We start from the raw sequence: 25,742 nt of genomic DNA, 5'->3' as shown, positions 1-25,742 counted from the left end.
AGGGCTGTTCCAAGCCATCAGTCTCCAAAGCAGAGATGTGCCATGAGCACTGAGCTACTCCCAGGACAGGGGCTCGCTTAGGCTCAGCACAATTAGCTGCTCTCAAGTTGCCACTTCCCCTTGTGCAGAGAGACAAAACCCAGGCTCCTCCTCTGTAACCCAGCCAAACGATCCAGCAGCAAACAACAGAGCATTGTTCCTCCTAAAATCCTTTGCTGTTTCCTTAAGCATTTGATTGTCTTCACCTTCAGCCTTTCCCTGTCTCTTTCTGAGCCACCCAAAAGGGCACCCTGCTCTGACAACTGCTTGTAGCCTTGGCTGAGCAGCTGCTTCTGCAGGGTGACCTGGTCACAGCTGCAAAAAGACACAGGCTTGGACGAGACTCTGACACGTTTTTCTGAGGGTGATGGACCCCTGGAGCAGGCTGCCCACAGAAGCTGTGATGTCTCCTACTCTGGAGACTCTCAAAACTTGCCTGGGTGTGATCCTGTGTAACCTGCTCTAGGTGACCCTGCTCTGGCAGGGGGGGGTCAGACTCAATGATCTCCAGAGGTCCCTTCCAGCCCCTGCCTAAGATTCTGTGGTGTTCTCACCATGGGATCACGTCAGGCAGCAGTGAAATGGAGAGAATAAACATGGAGAGAAGCTACTTTCAAATCTCAAAACAGGATTTCATTTTGAGTTTTGTTCATCACTGGGCTTGGTTCCAGATTCAATGCAAGAGAATTTCTTGCTCATATTTCCACATTACGTTTCTATCTTTCATTAAAGTAGAGCCAGAAAAGCACTTAAGCACATGCTTAAAACTTCAAAATGCATTCTGAACCTATTGCCTAATTCCTGTGATATTTCTGTTCACTGGGGGTCTTCACAAGTTCAGCCTAATACTAGAAATTGGCTTTGATTTAGATAAAAGCATTCTTGTCCTAAATGAGGTCAAATCCAACAAGGCCAAAACCTGAAACCTTCACATGTGCTGGGGGAGACAGACACTATCATTCTTCCCTACACTCATGAAGATAAAACACTGGCCAGTTAGACAGAATATGAAGAGAAAGAAAGAACTCCTGGGGCTTCCTTGCTGCAGATAGCTGGCCCACTTGGTAGCCCATGGGCTAGGCTGGCTCAGGCAGTAGCACCAAGAGCAGTGACTACTTCCTGTAGGTGATTTGCTGTCCAAAATGAGCTTTAAAGGCTCTGAAAGAGGCATCCTAGCTGTTCTCCTGCCCAGTTTTTCAGGACAGCCCTGAGTCTTTGTTGTTATTATTGGTTTCCCTTTGCCAAAGAAAGGACAATTTGTACTGCAGGATGTTCTCTCAGTCACTTTCCCCTTTAGGGACACCAGGTCCTCACAGGAAAGTGCAGGATTTCATGGAATCACAGAATGGTTGGGTGGGAAGGGACCTTAAATATTATCCAGTTCTAACCCCCCTGCCATGGGCAGGGACACCTCCCACCAGCCCAGGTTGCTCAAGGTCTCATCCAGCCTGGCCTTGAACACCTCCAGGGAGGGGACATCCACAGCCTCCCTGGGCAACTTCTTCAGTATCTCACCACCCTCACTGTCAAGAATGTCTTCCTAATAGTCAGCCTAAATCTGCCCTCTTCCAGCTCAGTGTCATTGCCCTCATTCTATCCCTACAAGACCTTTCAAGAAGTCCCTCCCCAACTCTTCTGTAGCCCCCTTCACGTACTGAAAGCTGCTCTGAGGTCTCCTCAGAGCCTTCTCCAGGCTGAAAAGCCCCAACTCTCTCAGCCTGTCCCCACAGGGGAGGTTCTCCAGCCCTCTGACCATCTTTGTGATCTCCTCTTGACCCACTCCAGCAGTTACATGCCCTTCTTATTTCCTAAGAAAATGGCTCATGAACAACAGGCCAAATTCTAAATCCAATTTCAAGCCAGGACTTCCTTCAGTAGTCTTCATGAGGAAGGTTCAGCTCCCAGAAAGCAGGAGCAGCTTATTAAAACACAAAGGAACTCAGATCCCTAAAGGGATTCAAGCTGCTCTTTATGTCTTCCAGAAAGCCTTGCTCCCTACCTCAAGCCCCCAGCGTCTGCTGCCTATTCTCACCTATTCTCCTTCTCTCACCTGGGCAGTTAGGTAATGTCTGGCCCAACTACAATAATGCCCCCACCCCCTTTACAGGCCTCCTCATTCTAGAACAACATTGTTTATGGATTCCATATGGTCTAGCATCAGTGTTACCCTTGGTTCTCTGTCTCTCACTTTCCTCTCGTGCAATAAAAGAGATGAAGTAACACATTGTAAAAGAATGTGTTTGCAAGGCAGAATAGACATCTGCCCCTCTCCTCTGGAGGCTGCTGGGAGGATACACTTGCTACCTATTTTGCCAATTTGACCCCAACATGTCTAGTGCCTCTGGGAGCAATTGTGTGTGAACACAGCAATCTGTGCCTGAGCCGCAGCTCTGGGGCTGAGCTGCTCAATCCCTTTCAGGGCTTGTGGTTTTTTTTTGCACTGCTGCTAGCACATCCTGTCCAAAACCTGTTCCTGTGTGACCCTTTTTAGGTGAACCTGCCTTGGCAGGGGGGTTGGACTCAGTCATCTCCAGAGATCCCTTCCAGCCCCTACCATTCTGTGGTAGGAGTTATTGTTGGTACTGTTACAAAAGATGTTAAAGTTCTTTTAGGGAAGCTTCCTCTAACCTAAAAAGAGATTCAGAGAACTTTCTGGCAACTAGGCTTCTTTTGTTTCCTTGTCTTGGTTGATTGGTTATCATTTGCATGAGAAAAATAATTGTGTCAGTGTCACAAGTATGGCCAGCTCTGCACTCCTCACTCCAAAACCAGTCCACCAGCTCCAGCAACAGCTCTTCCCTGTGGAGCACCAGTGAAGGGGGAAGAAAAGAGTCAGTGTTTTAAAAATAGTCTTTGCCTCCTGTCTGGGAAGTGCCACAAGGAGACCTGCCTTCCAGGCTGATTCCTTGGGAACCTCAGAGCATCTCAGGTGCTTGGTAGTATTTTCTTATTATTACTTCAGACTGACAGTAAAAGTGAATTGGAAGAGTGTGTTTGAAACCTCTTAGCTACAATGCACTTACACCAAAAAGTAGTTGAACCTCTGGTGCTTGTAGAGGTCTGCTCATCATCAGTCAGGGACTGGGCTTTGGACCCTGCTTTTTACACTGCTCCATTTGCACGAGACATGGATAAAGTCTTCTCTGCAGCAGACTCAGGCCACTTTAATATATGGTGTCACACAGATGCTAGATCATTTAAATTTCCCTTCTGCTGCACATAATTTAGGCTGTATGTGGCAAATAAAAAGATAAGTGCAATCCATATTGCAAATGCATGGTAACATGGTGGATTTGCGTGCTCTCTCCTCACTCTTCTTCACCTGGGGGGATTTATGTGGTCACTGGAGCAACATCTGATGTCACAGGGAGTGTCCTCTTATCAGTTATGCTCAGATTTTAAACCTGGGTGTTCCTGTCTACATCATCAGATGTAGGTCAGGCTTCACTACACCTTAAATAATCCCCAAGCTATAGTAAAAAAAAAAATTAAAATCTGTTGAACTGAAATATTACAGCAAGAGTCAGGGTGCTGCTTGAAAACACATATGTAGTGTTTTCTCTTATTTCATTTCTACTTGAGCAAGAAGTCCTAAATCAGATGATTTCTTTAAAAAAATTAAATCACTTCACAGATTTAAATCCCCTGGTGTTGGAGCATCTTTTATCTCAGTGACACTTTTATGTGGACCATGCAGCTCTCTTTTGAAATACCATTCACTTGAGCAGCCATGTTTCACCATATCAGTGGACATTTCCCTGGTGCTGGAGACCATCTAACCCCTTCAGGGTCCAGACACATAAAGTAGATATTCCAGCTGGATTTGAGTAGATAGGACCAAAGTAACAATAAAATACACAGCTTTGTGAGAAGACAACCCCCTGAGCCTCAGTCCTCTGGTGTCTCCTGTCTGAGTTTCCATGTTCTGGTGTTGTCTAAGAGGAAATCTCATGTTTCACTTTGTTGAAGTGCAGCAGAAAAGGTCTCCTGCACCCTATTTTTACAAAAATTTTGGGATTTTAGACTGGCATCTCCTCTGAAAACTTAGGGTGGCAAAGATACTGAGGATGAAGTGACTGACAGGTGGAGAAGACGACAATGTGGCTGGCATGAACTGCACTCTTTTGGCAAGGGGTGATGGGTACAAGTCACTCCTGGGGAGATTCCAATTGGACTCCAGAATAAAAGTTGTCATCATGAGACCAGTCAGAAATTGGAAACATCTCCCAAGGGAAGCAATAGATTCCCCTCCACTGGGCAGCTGGAAGCCTCAGCTTGGTAGGGTGCTGGGCCAGCTCCTTCCAACTGCACCATCACCTGGAAAGGTTGGAGCAGGTGATCCCTGAGGTCCCTTCCAACCTGGCATTCTATGATTCTGTGACTCAGATGAAACCATGACAACTAGAAAGTGAGATCTGGAGATCTGCAGCTGGAACAAGCTTGTTCAGCTGCACTTAGCTCAGTGAGCTGGAGTGACCTGTTGAGAATCCTAGCTCTAAAACCAGAAAGTGATTAAAACGGAAACCCAGGACTGGGCAAACTCTGTCTGGGTGCTCTCTCTCCTCTGCACCTCCTTGTAACAACAAACACAACACAAGTGAATTTGAATGAATTCTTCACACGTTCACAAAGCAGCAAGTTTTGAAGTGAGCCTCAAAGGCAGCCCTTTAAAACAGCTGTAGCACAAGTACCCTGCAACCCAAACACACTGCCCCTGGGAGGCGCTGCTCTGGGAGGGAGTTGTTAAAAGTACAGAAGTCTTTCAAAACTTCTCTTCCCCTAGCAGGGCCACCTCAGGTGGGATGTTAAATGTGTGCTCAGCCCCTGGCTGCAAGAAGTCACTTAAGCAAACACCGAAGCACCTTGCTGAAGGCAATTGCAGCTTCAGAGCTTTCAGCTGCCACCTCGGCTCAGAGACCCTCTCAGGTCTTGCAAATGGCCTTTTCAAATTCTGGGGCTTGCTGTTATTGATTTCAATCAGCAGTTCCTCCTAAGAGCCCCATTTTGAAACAGCCCTGCCAGAATCTCTGCTCCCTAGCCCAAGCTTTCTCCCAAGGTTTTTATTCACGTTTGACACTGTTCAGCTAAACGACAAGAGAGGATTTGATCTGTCTCTCCCTACCCACATTTTTTTTTCCTAAATTGCTGTTTTCCTCAAGCAGAAGTAAACTTCTCTGTTTACCCACGCTTTTCAGGAATCACACTGAGCTGCCTCAAGTGTGGTTTCCAAAATTATTTGACATTTTTTGGCCATGCTTTAATGGAACCAAAGTATTCTGTGAACAACTTCATTAACACCAGGACTTCACCCTTGACTTTTCAGACTGGAGACACCCCCCAAGATGCTCTCACACCGCTCAGATCCCCATGCTTCCCACTTATCCTTCCCCAAGTAACAGAGTCTTTTACAGGCCGCTTACCCCCATGGCACAGTCTGGTGAAGGACCAAGGCAGCTTCTGCTCCGTGCCAGGGTGCAGGAACTGGGGCAAAAAGGTGAGGAGTGAGCAGCTTCTGTGCCCCCATCACATCTCTCCCTCCTTAGAGGTTACACCCACTGCAGTGCATCACCTGAGGCACACAGCAAAGCAAGCCAGGGAGGGGCAAAGACCTTTAAATTGTGTTTGCACCTCCTAATTCCTATAGCTCTTGGCATAAATTAAAGCAGCCTAAAGGGATTTTTGATGGCTAAGGTTCAGGAACTGGGGAGGGGGGAAGTATTTCAGACAGTAAAGTTTCAAAGTTTTTCTCTTTTTCTGCTGTGTTCTTTTAGTTGTTGTTGGGTTTTGTTCTGGTTTGGGTTTTGTGTTGGTTTGTATTTTGAGGTGCTTTGTTTTGTTGGCTTTTGTGTGTGTGTGTTTTTGTTCTGGTTTGGGGGTTTTGGTTTTGTTTTGTTGTTGTTTCTTTCTCTAAATGAAGAAAGCTATCAGGAAATCCTCAGCAGAAACTGAGAATGGGTTCCTGATGGCTGGCTGGGTTTTGCCAAGATCCATTTGAAGGTTTATTTTGAGTAAGCTCAAATCAGGTTGCCATATGGAATTACTCCGTGCAGCAGTCTGACCTAGAGCAAAACTGAACAAAGCTGAGATTATTTACTAAAGTCCTAAACCACTGCCTGCTTTGCATCTCTCCCACACTGGATCTAATCCCTTCAGCAAATAAGCACATATTAAGTTGAAAACCCAAGTTAATGAATAGGCCAAATAGTTGGACACAAGGTAGGCTATTTGATGACACACAAAGCACAACCGTGGGTTAATGTTCATGCCTCCAACTGTCTCAAAGCTTGCTGGCACCTGCAGCTTAGCATATTTACTGCTGTAGCCAAGAAGATTGATCACAGGAAGCCAAAGCTGTTCAGTTAGAGAAGAAGAAAAAAAAAATAAGAATCAGCTGTTTTCTATGAGCAGTCTGTCAGATAAGCAGCCTCCTGGAACTGTGGGCATTGCTCTGGAGCTCCATGCTGCAGAGGAGGCTCTGGAGCCATTCTAATACTTTGCAGTTGTTTGGGAGGTTCACTGGAAAGAGGCAGAGAAGAAAGGCTCTGCCTGTGTGATTAAAGGCAAGGCAGCAACACAACATCAAAATGCACAGTTGTGCCCTCCACTGAAACAGACCTAACACCACCGCAGCGTTTTTCACCTCGCTGATGCTCTCCAAATTGAAAACACAAAGGAGGACTTTCACTGCTCCTCTTCTTGAAAAAAAATAAAAACACAGAGACACAACTGTCCCACAGAGCAACCAGGCAGACAAAACACAGCTCTGCTTTCTGAAAGATAATTCATACCCTGATGAAATGTCTGGTGTCAGAATCAAACCCAAGCAGCTTCAGATGAAAAATAGATCTGACTTCTGTTGGAACTGCTGTGCAGCCTCCACTCTCCCCATCCTGGGCTTCAGATGGAAGCAGAGGTAAAAGGAGAGCAGCAAAAGGCTCAGCAGGCAGTGGGCTCTTGTCACCAATGTGGAAAATTGATGCTGTTGGCTTTTGGCTGGCTTGGACACACAAAGGTGGTTTCAGCAGGCAGCCACTGGTGGTGCAGGAGGACATTCCCACAGTGGCTGCACACAGGCAGGACTCAGCCAGGCAAGGAAGGTCTTCTGGGTGTCCATTCAGCTTTGCTGGACACTGTGGGAGGAAAAGCAGAGCTTCACCTCTCTGGTACCTTCTTCCTTTCATTTCTTACCACTTGTGAAGCTAAACCAGTGGAGATTCTGCTCTGCTGTGTGAAAGCTTGGAATATTCTGATACTTTAAGTTTTTTTTTTTTCCCAGGCCTTAGTTTATGCTTTGAATTTTATATTTCCTTGATTATAGAATATTTAATTTATTGATTACAAGGAGTACAGATAACAGGTGGCTAATACAGATACCATGACCAAAAGGACAAAGCTGAGGACAGCTTGCTGTAAGATTAACCAATTAATGATAATGGTGACCTGAGCAATAATAATAACCATAAATAATGATGTGCATGTAAGTTAATACATGCTTAAAGACCAATTTTTAGTTTCCTTCTCAGGTGCATCTGAGAGTAGCTTTTTGTTGTTATTTTCCAGCACAGGAATGTCCTCTGCTCTCAGCTTTCATCTTTATGTTCTGTTTGCAGGCCAGGAGTGCTGGTGTTGTGCAATGCAGCTGAAGTAGTCCCTGTAGTTGGTATGCTGAGGGCATCTATCATCTTTTGTTGAGCTTTTCTGAGAAGTTCATCACCTCCATTCCCTCAGCCAATAGCTTTCTTGTAGCAGAACTAATGCCTGTGAGAAAAAAAAAAAAAAAAAAAGATTGCAGAGTCCTTGGGCTGGCATTTACACCAGCTGTACAAAGAAGAGAAACTGAAAGGAGAGTGCAAGGGATGGAAGCTGTAGCCAGAAAGGCATTTCCCTCAGGAAGAGGAAACCATGAGGGTCAGGATCAAGAGAGGACACTTGCTGGGCAAGCCAGGTGACAGGGTTGGTGAAATCACAGGCAAGAGCTTGGGGCAGAAAGGAGGAAAGGGAAATGGAAGGGATACCAGCTGAAGGAGCCAAAAATGGATTGACTGAAGGAGGGAGGCAGTGATGGCCTGTGGGCAGGGAGGGATGGCTGTGAGGAGGAGCAGGCTTGCTGATAGCTAGCACCAGCTGTTGCCGGGTACACAGAGCCTTGAGCTCTGGACCACAGTCTTTAGGGAGACTCCTTCAACATCCATAAAGAAACCATGTAGCCTGTCAAGCTGTGGTGGAGAGTCCCTCTGATTCACACAGGCACAGCAGTAGCAGGCTATTTCTGACCTCCTGACAGAGGAGAAGCTGCACCAAATGAAATTCCTGATGGTCACCATATGGGGATAGAGGAAGTTCCTGATGGTATTGCACACTTCCAGTGGCCATGGCAGCAGTTTTCCTCAGTGCAGAGCAATTTGCCAAGGAGCAGATTCCCCATCTCTGCTGCTTACATGTTTTACTCTGAATCCTGTGAATGGAAAATCCATGAGCAGCCACTTTCATTCCTGAGAAAGGTGCTTTCTCCCTCAGCCACAGCATCAGGCTTCCACTGCTCTCTGACACCATCAGTCTCACATTAGTTCACCTGCAGGGAAGAACCTCAATGAAAACAATTGAGCTGATGGAGTTTGATGGCTCAGAAACCAGTCTAGGAAGTGAGAGCTGTGACCCTGAACCCCTGAGCTCAGAAGGACCTAAAACCCAGACCAGACAGGGGTTGCAGTGGCCAAACTGCTGCAGAGTGGCTGGGGAGAAACTGTTCACAAAGGCATGCAGCAATGGTTTGAAACTAGAGCAGGGTAGATTTAGGTTGGACACCAAGAAGAATTTCTTTGCTATGAGGGTGGTAGAAGATTGGAGCAGGTTGCCTGGGGAGGTAGTAGAAGCTCCATCCCTGGAGACGTTCAAGGTCAGGCTTGATGGGACTCTGAGCAACCTGATCCAGTTGGGGATGTCTCTGCTGACTGCAGGAAAGTTGGTCTGGATGTCCTTTAAAGGTCCTTTCCAGCCCCATGCATTCTATGGCTCTATGCCAACTGAGCTATGGAACCACACAAGCCCAGGTACCAGCAGCTCTCAGCTCTCAATGCACTTCAGAACTTCTCACCTCCTCCTTTGTCCTAACATTGCTTTTGGTTTGAGGAGGGCATTTTAAGCTCCTAAAGGGCATCATGCTCCAAGGCCCCAGGCTGGTTTAGCTGAGGCTCAGGAGCAGATGGCTTTGAGAAACATGGAAGGTTATTCATGGAGTGGACAACTGATCCTGATTAAGCCTCTGTGAGTTGGCTATTCCCAACAGGGTAGTAGCTGGGCAGACTCAGACACCATTCTTAGGTGGGCTAGCAGCATATTGTCAGTGTCCTTTCCTATTTCGATAGATTCATTCGAGATTCAGAGAGCATTTAGAACTCACAGGAATTAAAATTAATTATTTTACCATGCCTCCTCCCAACCCCAAGAAATATATTAACTCAAAGGAATTCCTGAAAATAGATCCTCTGTAGGACAAGCCTTTAAAATGCAGAAAACCAGACCAAAAAAGGGGGGAAAAATTGCATATTGGTAGCTATATTTTAAACCAAAAAGAGAAAATCTTCACATAATAAATACATCTTATGCACATTAACTTCAAATTTACTTCAGAAAGCTATTTACAATATAAATAATTATAAATGGTGAACACTTTGCAAGATATTGTTGACAGAGCTAAATTGCCTCTCCTACATGACCATTCCAAAGGAAAACAAAAGAAAAAAAACAAACAAAAAAACCCCCCAAAAAAAAAACCCCAAAACTTCAACTTACAGAAGTTTAATGCTACAATGTCACTAGACCCTACACATTGCAAGGCATGGGATTTGAAATGCTGGCAATCATCTGTGCCTCTTTTTTTCCTCTTTTCCATAAATACAACCTGCTGGTTTAAAGCAAACATGAAATACTTCATTATGCCTCAAGTGCTTCTATTTATTTATTTTATTATTCTTCTTCCTTTTCTGGTTAGATTTATTGTCCTTTATTTATTGAAATATTTACCTTGAGGGAGAAAAGAAAAATACAAAGTTACAGTGCCTTAAAAAGTCCTTTTCCTAATAGATATTTCCTTAGAAATGGGAAAGGTGCCAATGTTTTATAGGGTGTGAGCAAGATGATTTCTTGCATTTCTAAACTTCCCACTGTATTGGTAGCTGAAAAGGAGGAAAAAAAGGAGGAAAAAAAATGTGTATATATATATATATATATATATTTATATAAATGCATGCAGCCCAAACTGCAATAAATAAAACTATTTTTTTCAATTGTATTTTGAATCCTTAGAACAACAGGAAATCTTGAGCACTCTGTGTGAGAGAGGGGAGTTAAAGAGTGAACACAAGCAGACAATAAAAGCTTTGTTTCTTCCTGTATTTGATCTTCTCCTTTCAAACAGAGCTTCAGAGATGGAGCCATAAATTACCCCTTTTCAGAAAGGGATGTGCTCCTGGAAGCATAGAGCCAGATTTAGCCACACAACCCTTGTCCACACCAGCTGAATGCCACACTCAAGTTTAACCTCACATCATTTATTATTGTTTGTTTCATTAATAAAGGCTCTGAGGAAATGGAGTCTCAGACCACTGCTCTTACCACTCAGACCACCACTTCAGTGTTTGGTCTTAATGACAGCTAACCCCTTGGCTAGAACTCTAGCAGGCTTTACCCACACCAGGCTTACAGAAAAGCTTTTGGGTTTCCTGTTGTTGGGTTTGGAGCTGTTTTGGTGAGGGTTCTTTTTTTTTTAGCCTCTCAGTACATACAACCAAAATATTTAACCATCCATCCTAACTGCAGATGAAACAAAACAGGTTGTCCTCTGCACCAGGGCACCTACAGGAGAGCATCTTCATCCACCACTGTTCCTGATACCAGAGGCTGCATTGCCTTCTGCTTAAGTGTTTTAAGTAAACTTGCAGCTCATGGAGAGACCAGAGCCTGAATCCATTTGCTGGCAAGCATTAACTATAGCCACCCTAAAAGAGACATAGCTAGGTCTAATCCTGGACCTGGGTGCTCTAATCGCCTTTGTACACAGCTCTGTCTGCAGAAGGTCTGAAACCAATGCGTCTGCCACAGCTTTGTCCCCTGACTGAAAGGTTAACTGACCTCTGGAGCAGCCAGGCTGATTGTCTGGGGTGGCTGCCCCCTTTTCCAGAAACACTATGCAACCTCTGCTTTTTCTTTTCTCCCAACTCAGGATGTTCACATAAATGAACATATGGTAGTTAACATACTTGGGGACACCAATGAATAAATGCTGCACGGCCAGAGACAAAAATGACATTCGGGTAAGAGTGATTAGAGAGCAGAATTTCACTGTGGACACATCAACAAAAGCCATTTAAAGCTTAAGAAATACTTCTGAGGCTCTTCAGTGCACTCTTTTTTTTCTTTTTCAAAGCATGTATAGATAACCTCTACTACAGAAACACAGCCACCACAGCTATTACCTTCTTTAGCTTCCATGCTCACATCTTGGGATAAAAATAAAACAGAATTGCAGACAAACCCCAAGCTTATTGCCACTTCTCAAGGCAGCTTTTGTTTTTTACCCTTACCCATACCACGCTTTTGTTTTTCACCCTTACGCATATCAAGCACTACTTTACACCACAAATATTCCCATTTGAGTCAAAGGGACAAATTGCTGAGTAAGGTTCTCCTTCTAATTTAATTGACTTTTTTTCTTTTTTTTTTTCTTTTTTTTTTTTTTTTCAATTTAAGAAATTGCTTTGAAAATTTGTCCAGAATTACAAACTCCATGGCCCTGAGATGTCCTTTGGTAAAAAAGAAGAGAGGGGGTTGGTCTTCTTTTAAAAAGTAAAAAAAAAAAAAAAAGCCCAAATCATGATGCAGTAAAATCATGGTGCACAACAATCACCATGCACCAAAATTATGGTGCACAAAGATCATGGTGCACAACAATCACCATGCACCAAAATCATGGTACACAACAATCATGGTGCACAACAACCACAATGCACCATCCACTGACCTCAATAAAAAGAGCTTTGCCTAGAGTACCTCCCAAACCTTCCTTTGGTGTTAACAGCAGGACACTTGTCTTAGAGAAATGATGCAACACATCAATCCATATTGTGTCTGTACCAAAGCACACCTTGTATACTTTAGTGAAGTGACAGCTTTTAGGGATACATTTGAGAACTATTTGGCACAGCTGCTTTTTTTCCTGTTTGGAAAAATATCTCACCTGATTTTACAAAAGGAAGGCCAAAAAAAACCACAACAAGAAGAAGAAATGATGGCCTTGAAGGATACTAAATGAAAATTTGAATTTAAAAAAAAAAATGTGTAATGGGGAAAAAAAAAAACAAGTTTTCTATCATATTGACAAGTACAGGTAATAGGCAGTAATATAATTAAGATTGCAAACTTTCTCCTATACAGAATCTAGGTTCACAACACCCAAACCTTTCTGTCAAGTAGAAAATCCTGCCTGTCTAAAGAAGCAGGATGGCAAATAAGTTGACAAAAGGCATCCATCTCTAGCAGACTGAAGTGCCAAGAAGTGCCAGCTGCTGGAATTCCATGACGGAAGAGAGCAATCAGCCTTTGCTTGTGCATGCCCAGACCTCTCTGCTGCTGAATTCTGTTCCTTACAGTGTGTTTTGCTGGCTTTTTGTCATCATAGTGGACTGGAACTATTGACTATAGGATAAATAACTGCAGTGTGGGAAGTTTTGTTTTGGGATAGTAGTGAATAAGGATGGGGAACTTTTGTTGCATAGCACACCGGCTTTTTTCCTAGGTGGAATCATCCGGAGTACAAGCATCCTGCATTATGCCTGTTGGGTTTATAAACCAGAAGATTTTCAAAAGTGCCTGGCAGAATGCAAGCACAACAGTGCCCAAACTGTCATTTCCTGACTACTTGTGGCCATTAGAGCACAACCAGGGAACTACAGCTGGTCTGCAGAACTCTTGTTGCCTTCTGATTAAAAGCTTGATAAGGAGAGCGCATGGTGATCCCAAGAAAAAAAATCCTATTGATCCAAAGAGTTAAGGAAATGCTTCTGTAATACAAAATACTATTGACACTCAGACTTCTTTTTATCTGTACTAGTAGGGATAACATCATGCCAGGTACCTCTACTCTAATTTCCTTTGCAAAGTGTGGTTTAATACTATACAATGAGACTCCAAACACAGCTTTCTTCATATTATTCATAGGAATAAATGAAATAAATATACATCCAGAACTAGATTTATCAAAAATACTTTCTCCTTCCTATGTTTTAGGAATATATACAATGTCTGGGCTGGAAGCAGTCATTTTTTGGTCCATTCTTTCCTCTGAATTAACAGCTGTCAATGTTTTTCTTCCCCTTATTTATCTCTCTGTCATTTTTTTTTTTTTCATCTCTTCAAACAAACAAAACTAACTGCTCCTCTTTATGACCTTTGTTATTCATTTGGCAGTTAGTCAAATAAACTTCTGGCCAAATAAATTTGTTCTCATTCTGCCTTGGCTAACACTCACTGCCCTGTCTCTCATTTCTGGTGCTAGTTCAAACAGTTTTAGACTCTTATTTCTCTCTGCTCTGGGCAGAGCTTGGTGCACACCAGTGACACTCCCCCCTGTTCTCTTCCCTTACAAAGATGACAGACCCAGTTTATTTTAGGTTTTTATTAGAGCTTTCAGTCTCTTTATCTTTTTGCTGAGCTCTGTTCCACCTTTGCTATTCTGAGGTTTGGATAATGAAGACCAGACTGCATTGCTCTCCCTTGTGTTCAATGTTCATTTCACCAGGAGTGATCAACAAAGGTTGCTCATGGAGTAAGGTACTGCTCAGTTCAAGATTCACAATCTGCCTTGGAGGGAGCAGGACTAGGCACAAGATTCCAAGTTCAGAGAGGTAATTTCCTCTGCTTTCAAGTACATCTCTACTTACGTGGCCTATAATGTTATTGTTTAGCTTTTGCTTCTGATTAGTTTTATTTGAAAATAGATATTTTTAACCCACTCATAGCATGCTGGTTTAGATTTAGTCCCATTGATGATCCAGTCCCATATGTCGAGCTCCCTAATGGTACAAATGAAGCTACATTTAATGCTCAGCTCATTGCAGTAACCACCTCAAGCCCTACCACCTCCACACTGATATAATAGGGTGAAGTGGTCCTGCTCCTCTTGCGGTCAACTTGAACGCTTCATCTAAACACCAAAAGAAGAAGGGCAGGCCTAGCAATGATGCCTCCAACTGCCCTAGCTGGCTTCTTTTTTTAGCATCTGGTTCTTGTTTACTCTTTTCCAATCAATTAGTGTCTCTGTTTGTGAGATTACTGGAAATTGCAAATCATTTCTCTGCCTCTTTTGACTGTAGGACAGGCCCTGAGACTGTCAGCATTTTTAACACAACTGAATTTCTTGCAACCCTGATTTCCCTCAGTATTTCATGTGTGCACTTAGGATGGATTTTGGTATCCCTAGTATCTTCTGATACTTATCCAGTTTTCTGCTGCAAGTAAGAAAGGAATGCATAGCTCTTTCTCAAAGTCACACCTATTGTTTTCCTGTAGCTCAGACAGAGAAGCTACCATTTTCTACACTTCCATAATTTACTTTATCAGAAGCAGGATAAACCATGAGGGAGTTTGTGCCTGTTCTCACCTCTCCTCTTTTTACACTCATGCAATTTTCTTTGCGTTTTACAGCAACATTTCTATTGAGTTCCTTCTGGGTTTCAAGTTTGTCCTTAACTCTCTGGCCGCTTAGAGCAACTTGTCCTTATTTTATAATGATTACTAGAGGACATCCATAGCCATGGGGTTAAATGTGCTTATCTTGGACCACTCCTAATTCCAGCCTGTTCTCCCTGTTTCTCCTGACATTTTTTCCCCATTTCACTCTATTACCCACCCTGAACATCCATTCAGAAACATGAGGACAATCTCCCATCCCTACATCAAGACAGCCAAGCCCTAGGTATTTCTCAAAACCCTGCTGAGAAAGGCTCTCTTTCTTCCAAATCCAGCACAAATAAATATTTGATGCTACTAATTATAAGGATACTGCTCATGGGACTCCTTTCAGATCAAGCATCTGCAAGCAGCCATGCATGTGAGTACACAAGGAGATAACAACAGGAGTAGCTCTCTCTTCATTCTTCCCTTTTCTGCTTTTGCATTGGTTCGCCATGGATGCTTTACATCATGGAGCAGCATGACACACCTGGCCATTAGGGAATCACCATATCCCCAGGAGTGCACATTTTGATGTGTGTTTTGAAGGAACACATCCCAGCTTTCTGCCTAAAAAGAGTGCATAGCAGTTTGGTTGGCTGGCATCTGTGGGGCACACACAGTTCAGGTCTGCCCTTGGCAGCATTTCCAAACAACCACCTCTTACACAGTGTGCACAAATTGCTCTGTCAGCCTGCTCCAAGCATTCCCTGCCTCAACCTCTTCCATCCTTCTCCCCTTGCATGGCACCAGCTTGGCATTCAGCTCTGTTCACTCTCACCCTGCATGCCAGGGCATTTCTATTTTTTAACACTAATGTGCATTAACAAACTTACTCCCCCCCAAAACCTTACATTATCCTTTCTAGTGCACTGTGGTTTATCAAATGCTGGTAATGACAAGGGCATGAAAACATAGAATATCTTCCAATTAGATCTCAAAGGTGTGGTTTGTTTTTTTTTTTAAGGACAAAAGTTTTTAGAAAACAACAACAAAAAAGTGTCAGCTTCCATTGGTGATTATAACAGATGTGCCCTTGTGTCCTTGTGCAGGGTCTTGCTGCATCCTTAAGTGAGCAGTCACATCAAAGTGTGATCCATTGCAGCCTAGTGAATAGTTCCTAATAGTTTCAGTGTCATATAGATGCTCCAGGGCATAGCCAGTCAAGGTGTAAGCGTGCTTGTCAAAGTACTGCCTGTGGGAGCTGTAATAATTTGGAGAGACTGCTGGGTGGTCCCCTGGGTTTTGATGAGGGGACAGGTCTGAGTGCAGGTAGTCTTTAGCCAGTACCAAACTAGACTTGGATATTCGGTCAGAGCTGGGACTGCTCATCCTAGAGAGCGTCGTGGGGCTGTTGTCATAGTCATTGTCATGGGGGCTCATGATCTTTCCATCTCGTTGCTGGATGTGCTCACACGGAGGAGTGTTGGCCACGGTGGGGACACGGCATACGTCCCCTGCCAACTGCTGCTGGGGGTAGCTTGCAAAACACAGAGCATGCTTCTTCCCCGTGCCGTTAATGGACACCAGCGGGTCAGGGGTGGTTTTCCGCAGCTGGAGTCTGTTCTCTTCCTCTTTAATCATTTGCTGGGTGGCTCGGATCAGAGTCTCGATTTTGCTGGGCTCGTGTGGGCTGCTCTGGTATTGCTCAGGACGGTATCGGTCGCCCGACTCGCTGGCAGAGCCAGGATCAGGGGAGCTAACGACACTGTCCTCGTCCCAGTGTCCTCTCCCTAGGAAAGAGAGAAAGGGGACAAGCGTTGAGGCTGAAGGAGACAAGCAATCCTGAAGAGCAAGACAATCTTCAAAGTTCCTTCCAACCTAAACCATCCTATGATTCCATCGAGTACTCTGAACTCTGTTTTACAGACAGAAAGCAGAGGCAAGTGGCTTGCAACAGAGTCACCAAGAATGGCCATGGCAGACCCCTTGCTTTTCAACGACAACTCCTAGTTCCCAGTGCCTGCACACTCAACAAGTAACACAGCTGAGAATACACAAGGAGGAGCTGTAAGCACCTCAACACAGACATCCAGTGCTACCCAAGATGCTTTAGAGTAGCCAAGCATCCACACAGGCCCAGCAGCTATGGAAGAAAATATTTTCCACCCAGAGAAAGTGCTCTGACCGCAAGGTTCACATAGTGCTGTCAAAAAGGTTCATTTGTAAAAGGCCAGGCTTTGAAACTGCCTAAATCTAAATGAGAACAGCACAAGGGAAGCTAAAGTGTTCCCCTCCTTAGCAAAGACCAGCTCAGGTCTACTTCCAAAGTAGGTCTACTTCACTGCAGACTGAAAGCCTAAGACTTGATACAATCAAGAAAACAACTGGAGTTACAGAAAAAGCAAGCACCAAACTCAAATGACATCATCCATTTGCATTCATCATTCCTTCAGAGAGGGATGGAACAAGCAGTTAACAATTCTGGCTTTGTATCTCCTTGTCTATCTCTCACACAAACCGCTGCAAGTTTGCTTTCTCTGGGATGGTGCCCCTCCTGCAAATCCTCCTTATCTCTTACCGTGGATCCTGTGTGCTGATGTGATGTGGGGCATGCTGTTCTCATAGGCTTCTCTGCTCTCAGGGGATGACTTAGTCAGGGGCAGTGCTGCACGGGAACCCCACCAGCTCTCCCGTCCCGGCTGCGGCGTGCCAAGGAAATAGCGACCAGCTTCACACCTGCCTCCTTCACAGGCCTGAGTGTGGAAATGTCTGTCCTCAGCCAGCCTGGAGTGGTCCAGGGCAAAACCATAGCAGAGAGCACTGCGGTCTGAGTACTGTCTGTAGGCACAGGAGACGTCGTGGTGCTGGGAGCTTGGTCTGTCTGTGGGCTCCAGGAGCTGGGGAGAAGCTGTGTCGGTCAGGGGGCTCCCACCCCACTGGCTTTCGTGGTCAGACTCAGATCTCTCTGTGTGAAATCCAGAATACTACAAAAGAGGAGAAGCAGTGGGGAAGTTACCATGCTTGCGTGAAATCTGCAGCTGCATGCAGTCAAAAGACAGAGGAGGGGTTTGTGAGCATGCCCACACCTGCACCTTCTGATTGGACTCCCAGTCCTTTTCTGTACAACACTCCACAAGGAGCTCACAGATTCATAGATGCATGGTTTGGACTGGAAGGGACATTAAAGGTCATCCAGTTCCAGCCCCCCTGCCATGGACAGGGACACCTCCAACCAGCCCAGTTTGCTCAAGGCCCCAGTCCAACCTGATCTTGAACACCTTCAGAGAGGGGGCATCCACAACCTTCCTGGGCAATCTGTTCCAGTATTTCACCACTCTCATTGTGAAGAACTTCCTCCTGATGTCCAGCCTAGATCTATCCTGCTCCAGTTTCAAACCCTTGCCCCTAAAAGTCCTGGGACTAGCAGCACTACAACAGAGCAAAGTTCTGAAGTGATGGCAGAGTGGTAGGAAGCTAAACAGCACAGCTCTGCTGCAGTGTGGGAACAAGGAAAATCCAGGAGCTCTTTCTCAGGAGAGGTGAGTGCTGGCCAAAGCAGGCAGGGTGGGCATCTGGAACTCTCTCTTGAGCAGGGTCCTCCCAAGACATAAAAAAGTAACCAGCAGGCAATTTGGAGGGCAGAGAGAATGGGAGCATGGACATTTCTTTAGAGAGAAGCAGGGGTTCAGTTAAATGTCACAGGTTTCTAGATATTCATAAAAATGTTTCAAACTTTTAGGTACTTCTGGGGAAAGACAGAAAGTAAGAAAAAAAAAGAGCAAGAGAGGGAGAATGCTTATTAAACCTCCTAGGATTTAGCTCTCTCATTTTTAAATCTTTTTATTTATTGGAACTGTCAAATTTCATGGAACATCTCTAAATCAATTTCACCCATGATTACAGATGGGGATGAGACCAAAGCTGTGCTTGCTTCCCTCCTCAGCACTGCACACTGGTGTCACAAATCAATGCATTACAGCATGAAACCTTGGAATTCTCCCATTCCATCACTCACCATCCAGATGCCCACTCTGCCTGTGCTTTTAGCAGGCACCAGAGCTGACTTCTGAGAACACAAGCTTACCTGCCTTCTCATTACATGGAGTTGCTATGGAACTCCTCATTATCAGCCAGCATCAAGGTTTTATGAACTTAACCAACTGAAAAGTCCTGCCCAGATGTTTGACTTGCAGAAACTTAAACCATCTGTGCACCATCAGTAGTCGCTCTGGCATTTAATTGGGAGTTGCTTTAGTGTTCCAGTTTCTATTTGGGAGCAGTGGTTGTTAACACCACAGGTTCTTTAAGGGAAAGAAAGCAAGGGTCGTGGCTCTGAAGAGCTCAGCTGTATTTGGTTGTTAGTTGTCAGAAGAACACCCTCAGGCTAAAATGTAGATACAGAGGAGGTCAGCGAGTGAGTGGCACCATGCTCATGGCAAGGTTTTAGACAGCACAGAATGGATCAGGCTGCAAAGGACCTCAGAGCTCATCTACTCCAACCTCCCCACCATGGGCAGGGACACCTCTCTACTAGATTCAACTGCTCAAGGCCTCATCCAGCCTGGCCTTGAACATCCCCAAGGAGGAGGCAGACACAGCCTCCCTGGGCAACCTGTTTCAGTGTCTCACCACCCTCCTACTGAAGAACTTCTTCCTCAGCTCCAGTCTAACCCTGCTCTCCTCAGCTTCAAACCCCCCTTGTCCTGTCTCTAGACACCCTCAGGAAAAGTCTCTCTGCAGCCTTCCTGCAGGATCCTTCCTTTAGGTATTGGCAGGCAGCTCTAAGGTCCCCCTGGAGCCTTCTCTTCTCCAGGCTGCACACCCCCAGCTCCCTCAGCCTGTGGTCACAGCAGAGCTGCTCCAGCCCTTGGATCACCTTTGTGGCCTCCTCTGGACTCACTCCAGCAGCTCTGTGTCCTCCTTCTGCTGGGGACACCAGAACTGGAGGTGAGGTCTCAGCAGAGCAGAGTAAGAGGCAGAATCACCTCTCTTGACCTGCTGGCCACACTCCCCTGGCTGCACAGAGGGAAGATGGTTACAGAGCCACAAGAAGGTTCTTCTAAATGCCAGTAACTTGGCATACATTAACTAGAACCTTCGCTGAGCCAACACAGTGTTACATGACCAGCTGACATGTCTAACTCTGCTACCAGCAGATCTAATGTCTTCAGACTGCTCGGTCACTAAGATATCTTCATAAACACTGAATTATTGTAGCCTTGAGGACAAAATTTTACAGGTGAAATTCAGTTACCAATAAAAAAATTGTTAACAAGGCTTTGACTGTGCAAGCTGAGTTAAAATGAGAATTTTCAGAAGGAAAACTACTTCTGTAGGGGTCTGGGGTTTTTTGTTTGTTTTTTTTCCTGTTTGTTTGGGGGGTTTTCTTTGTTTGTTTTACTTTACTAGTCTTCATTTTAGTAATATTTTTAGGACTCTCTTTGATTTAGCTTTTATAACCCAGGGGTTTTTTTAATTAAAAAAAAAAAAGTGAAGATTAATTGTAGGATGATATAAGCATATATGTGAGGCATAAATAATTAGAAGTTCATTTCTGATTAAAACCCAAACTCATAGTTATGTATTGCTCTCATGAGGACAAGCAAAATTAATGTCCAATAATACTATAATGAGATTTCTTTTTTTTTTTTTTGGCTGCCAGAGATCCCTTCAAACTGAAAAGTCTTCATTCATTTTGCTTTAACAGACATTCTTCCATGAATTCTCTGTTTCTAAAGACACCTCAGGGTGCAAGATAGCTTCTCTGGAAGGGAATTTCTCCATATCACTGAAAAAATTGCTCAATTTTAAAAGTTTTTTTTCTTAAATCATGAGCCCAACCACAAAGGATTCAGCTGCACAGACCCTCATGCACTTAAAGACAAGGGAAACCATTTCAAAGGGCATGTGCTCATTAGCAGAGGTGCACCATGTAATGCCACATAATCATGTCATCAAGACCAACAATACTTCATGCCCACTCTTTGTACTTGATGTAAATGATGATTATTTGAGATCTGACCTGTAGCAGCTGCTGGGCTGGGGCCAGAAGAGAATTAACAGAGTCAATTGCCTCTGACCCACATTGTCTACCAAGGTTTACTATGGCTGCTTGATCTCAAGGTACAACACAAGCAGAAAACATCTCTAATTGCCTTTAAAGCCAATCACATCCCTATTTGGCATGGTGAGGCTGCATCTCCCACCACAGCCCCACCACTGCCTTTCTGGGAATCTGATGTTGACAGGTGGAGACTCCAAATGCAGGCATGTGTGACATGTTGATGAGGGGAGAAATGAAAGGGTGATCAGAGATGCTACTGTGCTGAAATGGGAGTGGAAATTCTATCTCCCAAGTCAGAATTAGATTCCCATACATCAAGTGATGAAAGACCATAAAAAATGAAATCAGATTTAATGAAAATTATGGCAAATCAAAATTAGTGAAGTTTTTTTTTTTTTTCCCCATCAATTCTAGTTCTGCCTCACCAGAAAGGTTTTTCTTTCTGCTAATTTTCGCTTGCTGACTCCTAGCAGGCAGAGTTTGGGGGTTTTGACAAAGCTGAACCAGCAGACACAAGTCAAATGTGATAAAAGATCTTCAGACAGGCAACATGGAAAATCCCTCCAGGTGATTCCTGAATTGTCTTCTGGCATAAACCACGATGACAATAACAATAAATAAATCAAATGATCCTCCAGCTGCCACCTGGAAGTTAAATCATCACCTCTGGATATTAGGAATGCCTCCAGAGTGCTAATCCAGTGCACCACCACAGTGAGAGCACCCCAGTGGGATTAGCACTGCCATAGGAAGGGGCTGTAGCCCATCACTGGTGCTATCTTATCAGGTTTCCCAGCTTATCTCAGTTCTTATGTACATGTTAATATCTCTGCACAGAGGAGTCATGCCTGACAATTAACTTTCTTCTATCCTTGGGCTCAGCAGCAGGGGTAGGCTTGTGAGCTCTAGGTGAGTGGTTGGACTGGATGATCTCAAAAGGTCTCTTCCAGCCTTCACAATTCTATAAGTTTATGATATTTGCACTCCAAGACAAACTTTGGGAGGGCTGAAGGGACAAGGAAATAGGAAATGGTAACATTCCATGTCTAAGGAAACCTTAATTTTTGAGAGCCCAATGAAGCATGGCAGGCTAGTAGGCAACTTTCAAGACCTGTCTGGATGCATTCCTGTGTGACCTGCCTTTGGCTGGGGGTTTGGGCTGGGTGAACTTCAGAGGTCCCTTCCAACCCCTCCACTCTCTGATTCTATGAATTTAATTTCTTTAGGTGATTTTCTTTTGCCTGACCTTCCCTTTCTACAGGTGTCTCAGTGCCCTGAGTGCTGTCAGACACAGCAACATCAGCCTGCTGCATGGAGCATGCCAGATGTTCCAACAATAGCTGTTAGGGAGATGGAGTTTTCTGGCAGCCTACTCAGGTTTTTATCATTAGAAACATTAAATATATAGTGAAACCCTCTCAGAGTCCTCTCTGCCATGAAAAACTTTCACTACACCACCATTAGCAGCTTTCCTCTTGATTTGTGTCCTAAGCAGGAGGGGAAAAAAAAAAAACAACATCACAGATGCGAGCTGCATTGTGCTGAGAACATATGCATGCTTTTAAATCACTTTTATCTTACTTTTTTACTAATGTAATCCTGAAATGTAAAATATGTTCTCTTTGCATTCACTGTTATAGGCAGAACAGATGGTGAAAGGCTTACATTAAAGTAATACAGCATGTCCATTAAAATAATCCCCACTGCTGGTGACTCCTCACCAGATCAGGCGTTATGCTTTAACTATTGAAAAAAAAAAAAGAGGAGTTTGCTTTGCTTTTGAATATGCTGGAAATTGGCAAAGCTTGGGGCCATAGGATGAAATGGGAAAAAAAAAAAAAAAGAAACCAAACCAAACCAAAACCACAAAGAAACAAACAAACCAACAAACACCACCAAAAAAAAAAAAACATCACAAACAAATGAACAAACAAACAAACACCACAAAACCTCTCGACCAACCAAACCAAACCACTAAGAATAGGCTACCCATAATCCAGCCTAATTCTTTTAGCTTTACCTCATCAGGAAGTAAAAAGAGAGCCCAGAGAGAGGTGGGTTGCCAAATCAATACAGATTATCTGTTTAAAAGAGCTAAAAGAAATCAGTTTACCTCCAAAAATCAGGTATATTGATTAATATACACCTGTAAGGGAAGGGAGAGGGGAAGGACAAAAGGACAAGAAGTGTGTGCATTTAAACTCCCCTAGGTGCCCTTACCTCCCAGAGGTACTTCGTCCACTGCCATTATTTTACTAATAACCTTCCTGCTCCCTTGTTCCACCCAAACCCAGGCTCCTGTGTAAATGAAACCCCACGACCTCCCTTTTCAGCCCTGACTTCTTGAGTCACTGACTGGCAAGTTCCCTGGGCTGGGGACTGAGGGACGTGGGCCACAGCACCTGCTGCATGCTCTTCACAGCAGCTTTTCTGAGGCTTTCAACAGTTTGTTCAGTGGTGGAGAAGGATGAGAGGGATGCAAAGCCAGGCTGCCAGCCTTGCCTGTGGTGATGTGCTACAATGAATGGCACGACCATTTCTCAAGATATTGGCAAGTGGCACAGCTACTTCTCTTTGAATGATGGTAGTGAGGATGTCAGATGAAACTGGAGACTAAACATCCTAAGCTTTCCACAGTCCCTGATAAACCACCACTGCTCCTTCAGGATTTCTTCTGATGGCAAAGAAAAGCAGGAGGTCCTGGTGAGATCACACCTTCAGAAAGCACACTGATGTGGGAAGATAACTGCTCTACAGCTGGGATTCTCCTGCTGGCAAAGAAGGACTCTGACAGGATTGAGTATGGGAGGACAAAGGATAACTTCAGTAAATCAAAGACAGTAATCCTCAAAATCTAATTTAGTATTATTGCAGGCATCTTTCCCAAGTCTTTAAAGTAGTTTGATTATAATTGTTTGGTGTAGCACATTCAAGAGAAAGTCTTCTTTAAGAGCCCACAGAAATGCATGTGAACAAGGATTAAACCACAAGGGCCGTGGCAATCTCTGGAAAAATCAGATTCCTAGACCTGAGGATCTGAGTTCATATCTAGGAGCTTGGTTAAACACCCCCTGTGCCAAAAGCAGATGTCAGTTGACTGAAATTCCTACCCTTGGTACTTCTGAGGAGAAAAAGAAGGAAAACAAGGAAGTGATTTAGACACTTGGGCTCACCCTGAGAGGTCAGTTGAGAAAGCATTGTGCCTGCAGAGAAACTGTAGTCAGGAAGGTCATTGGCAGTTAAATATTGACCTGGACTGCTTCAGACTGCACAACTCTTCAAAGTGAAATCATTTCTGTCCCCTGTGTCCTGGCATAAGGGCAGTGAGAGTTGCATCATGTTTAGTAGATGACATGGTTATTTCAGCAGGCAGATGTCTTTGAGCTGAGGTGTTGACAATGTAAGCATGCAATGGCTGTGGCATTGTCTGCAGAAATGTGTTAGGTAAGCTCCAGTTCAGAGACCAAATCAAGTCTAGTCCATTCTCCAGGCAGGGACAGGTTCCTTCCACATTAGACCTGAGAAGGAAATCTAGGGAATTAAACTCTGCTGACACCAATGACCACCTCCTGCTGCTTTCTCCCTTCCAGAGCTCTGTACATCAAGACTCACAGAATGTTAGGGGTTGGAGGGGAACTCCACAGATCATTGAGCCCAACTCCCCTGCCAAAGCAGGGTCACCTAGGACAGGTCACATGGGAACTCATCCAGGTGGGTTTTGAAAGTCTCCAGAGGAGACTCCATGACCCCTCTGAGCAGCCTGTTCAAGTGCTCCATCACCCTCACCATAAACGTCTCCTTGGGTTGAGGTGGAACCTCCCATGTTCCAGCTTGTACCCATGGTTCCTTGTCCTCTCACTGGGCACCACTGAACAGAGCCTGGCACCTTCATCTTGACACCCACCCCTCAGATATTTATAGACATGGATCAGATCCCCTCTCAGCCTTATCCAGATTAAACAAGAGAAGCTGTCTTGGTCCAGTTCAGCAAGTTAGCTTGTGGCTTTCTTTCCTGAAAACTCATTCCTCCTAGCTAAGACTTCAGTACTAAACTGCTGACAATCATTTGACAACTTTCCAGATAAGCTGGAATTATTAAAGAGCAGATAAGCAGCAGCAAGCTTTCTCCAATGACAACACTCACAACTCCCTCAAATCAAGTGTTTCAGACCCAACATTTCTGCTCATCTTCCTGTCCACTCCTCAAGAACTCTGAGCTCTGTTATTCATGATGATGCTAATTAATTATTCATGCAGAAAACATAAACATTTCTGGCTTTTTAGAAGCAGTTTAGAGAAGCAATATTCCAGTCCCAACCTCCTGTCACCTGCTGTCCTTTATGAGTATTATTACACTCAACGTAACTCCTTCACCCTTTGCTTGGGTGAACTAGCAGTCAAAAAAAATTATCAAGGTATTCATAAAGATTTCAGTTTGGAGGTTGGGTTTGGTTGTTTTTTAGTTTGTTTTTTTGGGTTTTTTTGTTTTTTTTAAAAAAGCTACCTGTGGGTATGGTGACGTCCTGGATTTTGACTTAGTGCTTGAGAGGCGAGATTTGCTTCCTTTTCTGCTGTCTGTTATGGTTGGAGTTGAATTCGTGTAGGAGAACGTTGGCTTGGTGGCAGCGACCTGATCCAGGGAGAGCTGCAGTCCTTTGTACTCAGTATCCCTATAGAAAAGGCAAAAGCAGGACAAACAAACTCACTTCATGTCTTAATGAGAAACATTCCTGCTTTCCTAGTGGTGGGTGGGAAGGAAAGGTATTTTTAAAGGCAAATATATATCCACCCACCCAGGGCAAAGCAGTATATCCCCCTTAATGCACCGAGAGCCAGCAGAGCTCCCTGAACAACTGAAAGTATGATTGCTTTTTGCATCCAGCTGTTAGCATCCTGATTTCCTTTCTTCCCTAATAAAACACAACAAGATGGAAATTTCTGACATTTCTCTTCCAGTTCTGTATTGCTA

General features: G+C 44.3%; 1 protein-coding gene across 1 annotated transcript in view; it reads right to left on the bottom strand.

The window, feature by feature from the left end:
* Positions 1–15,768: 15,768 nt before the first annotated feature.
* The window catches only part of SIM1 (SIM bHLH transcription factor 1), a 42,878-nt gene continuing 32,904 nt past the window's right edge, over positions 15,769–25,742 (bottom strand). Inside the window, exons 9-11 of the mRNA XM_054393108.1 lie at positions 25,278–25,443; positions 17,288–17,693; positions 15,769–16,499 (exon numbers count right to left, since the gene is read on the bottom strand). Coding sequence (XP_054249083.1) covers positions 15,769–16,499; positions 17,288–17,693; positions 25,278–25,443 — 1,303 coding nt within the window. The remainder of the gene's footprint in view (positions 16,500–17,287; positions 17,694–25,277; positions 25,444–25,742) is intronic.

This window comes from Indicator indicator, chromosome 27 (genome assembly GCF_027791375.1).
Source record: "Indicator indicator isolate 239-I01 chromosome 27, UM_Iind_1.1, whole genome shotgun sequence".
In the NCBI taxonomy this organism is placed as follows: domain Eukaryota; kingdom Metazoa; phylum Chordata; class Aves; order Piciformes; family Indicatoridae; genus Indicator; species Indicator indicator.
This window is presented reverse-complemented; position numbering and strand designations above follow the sequence as displayed.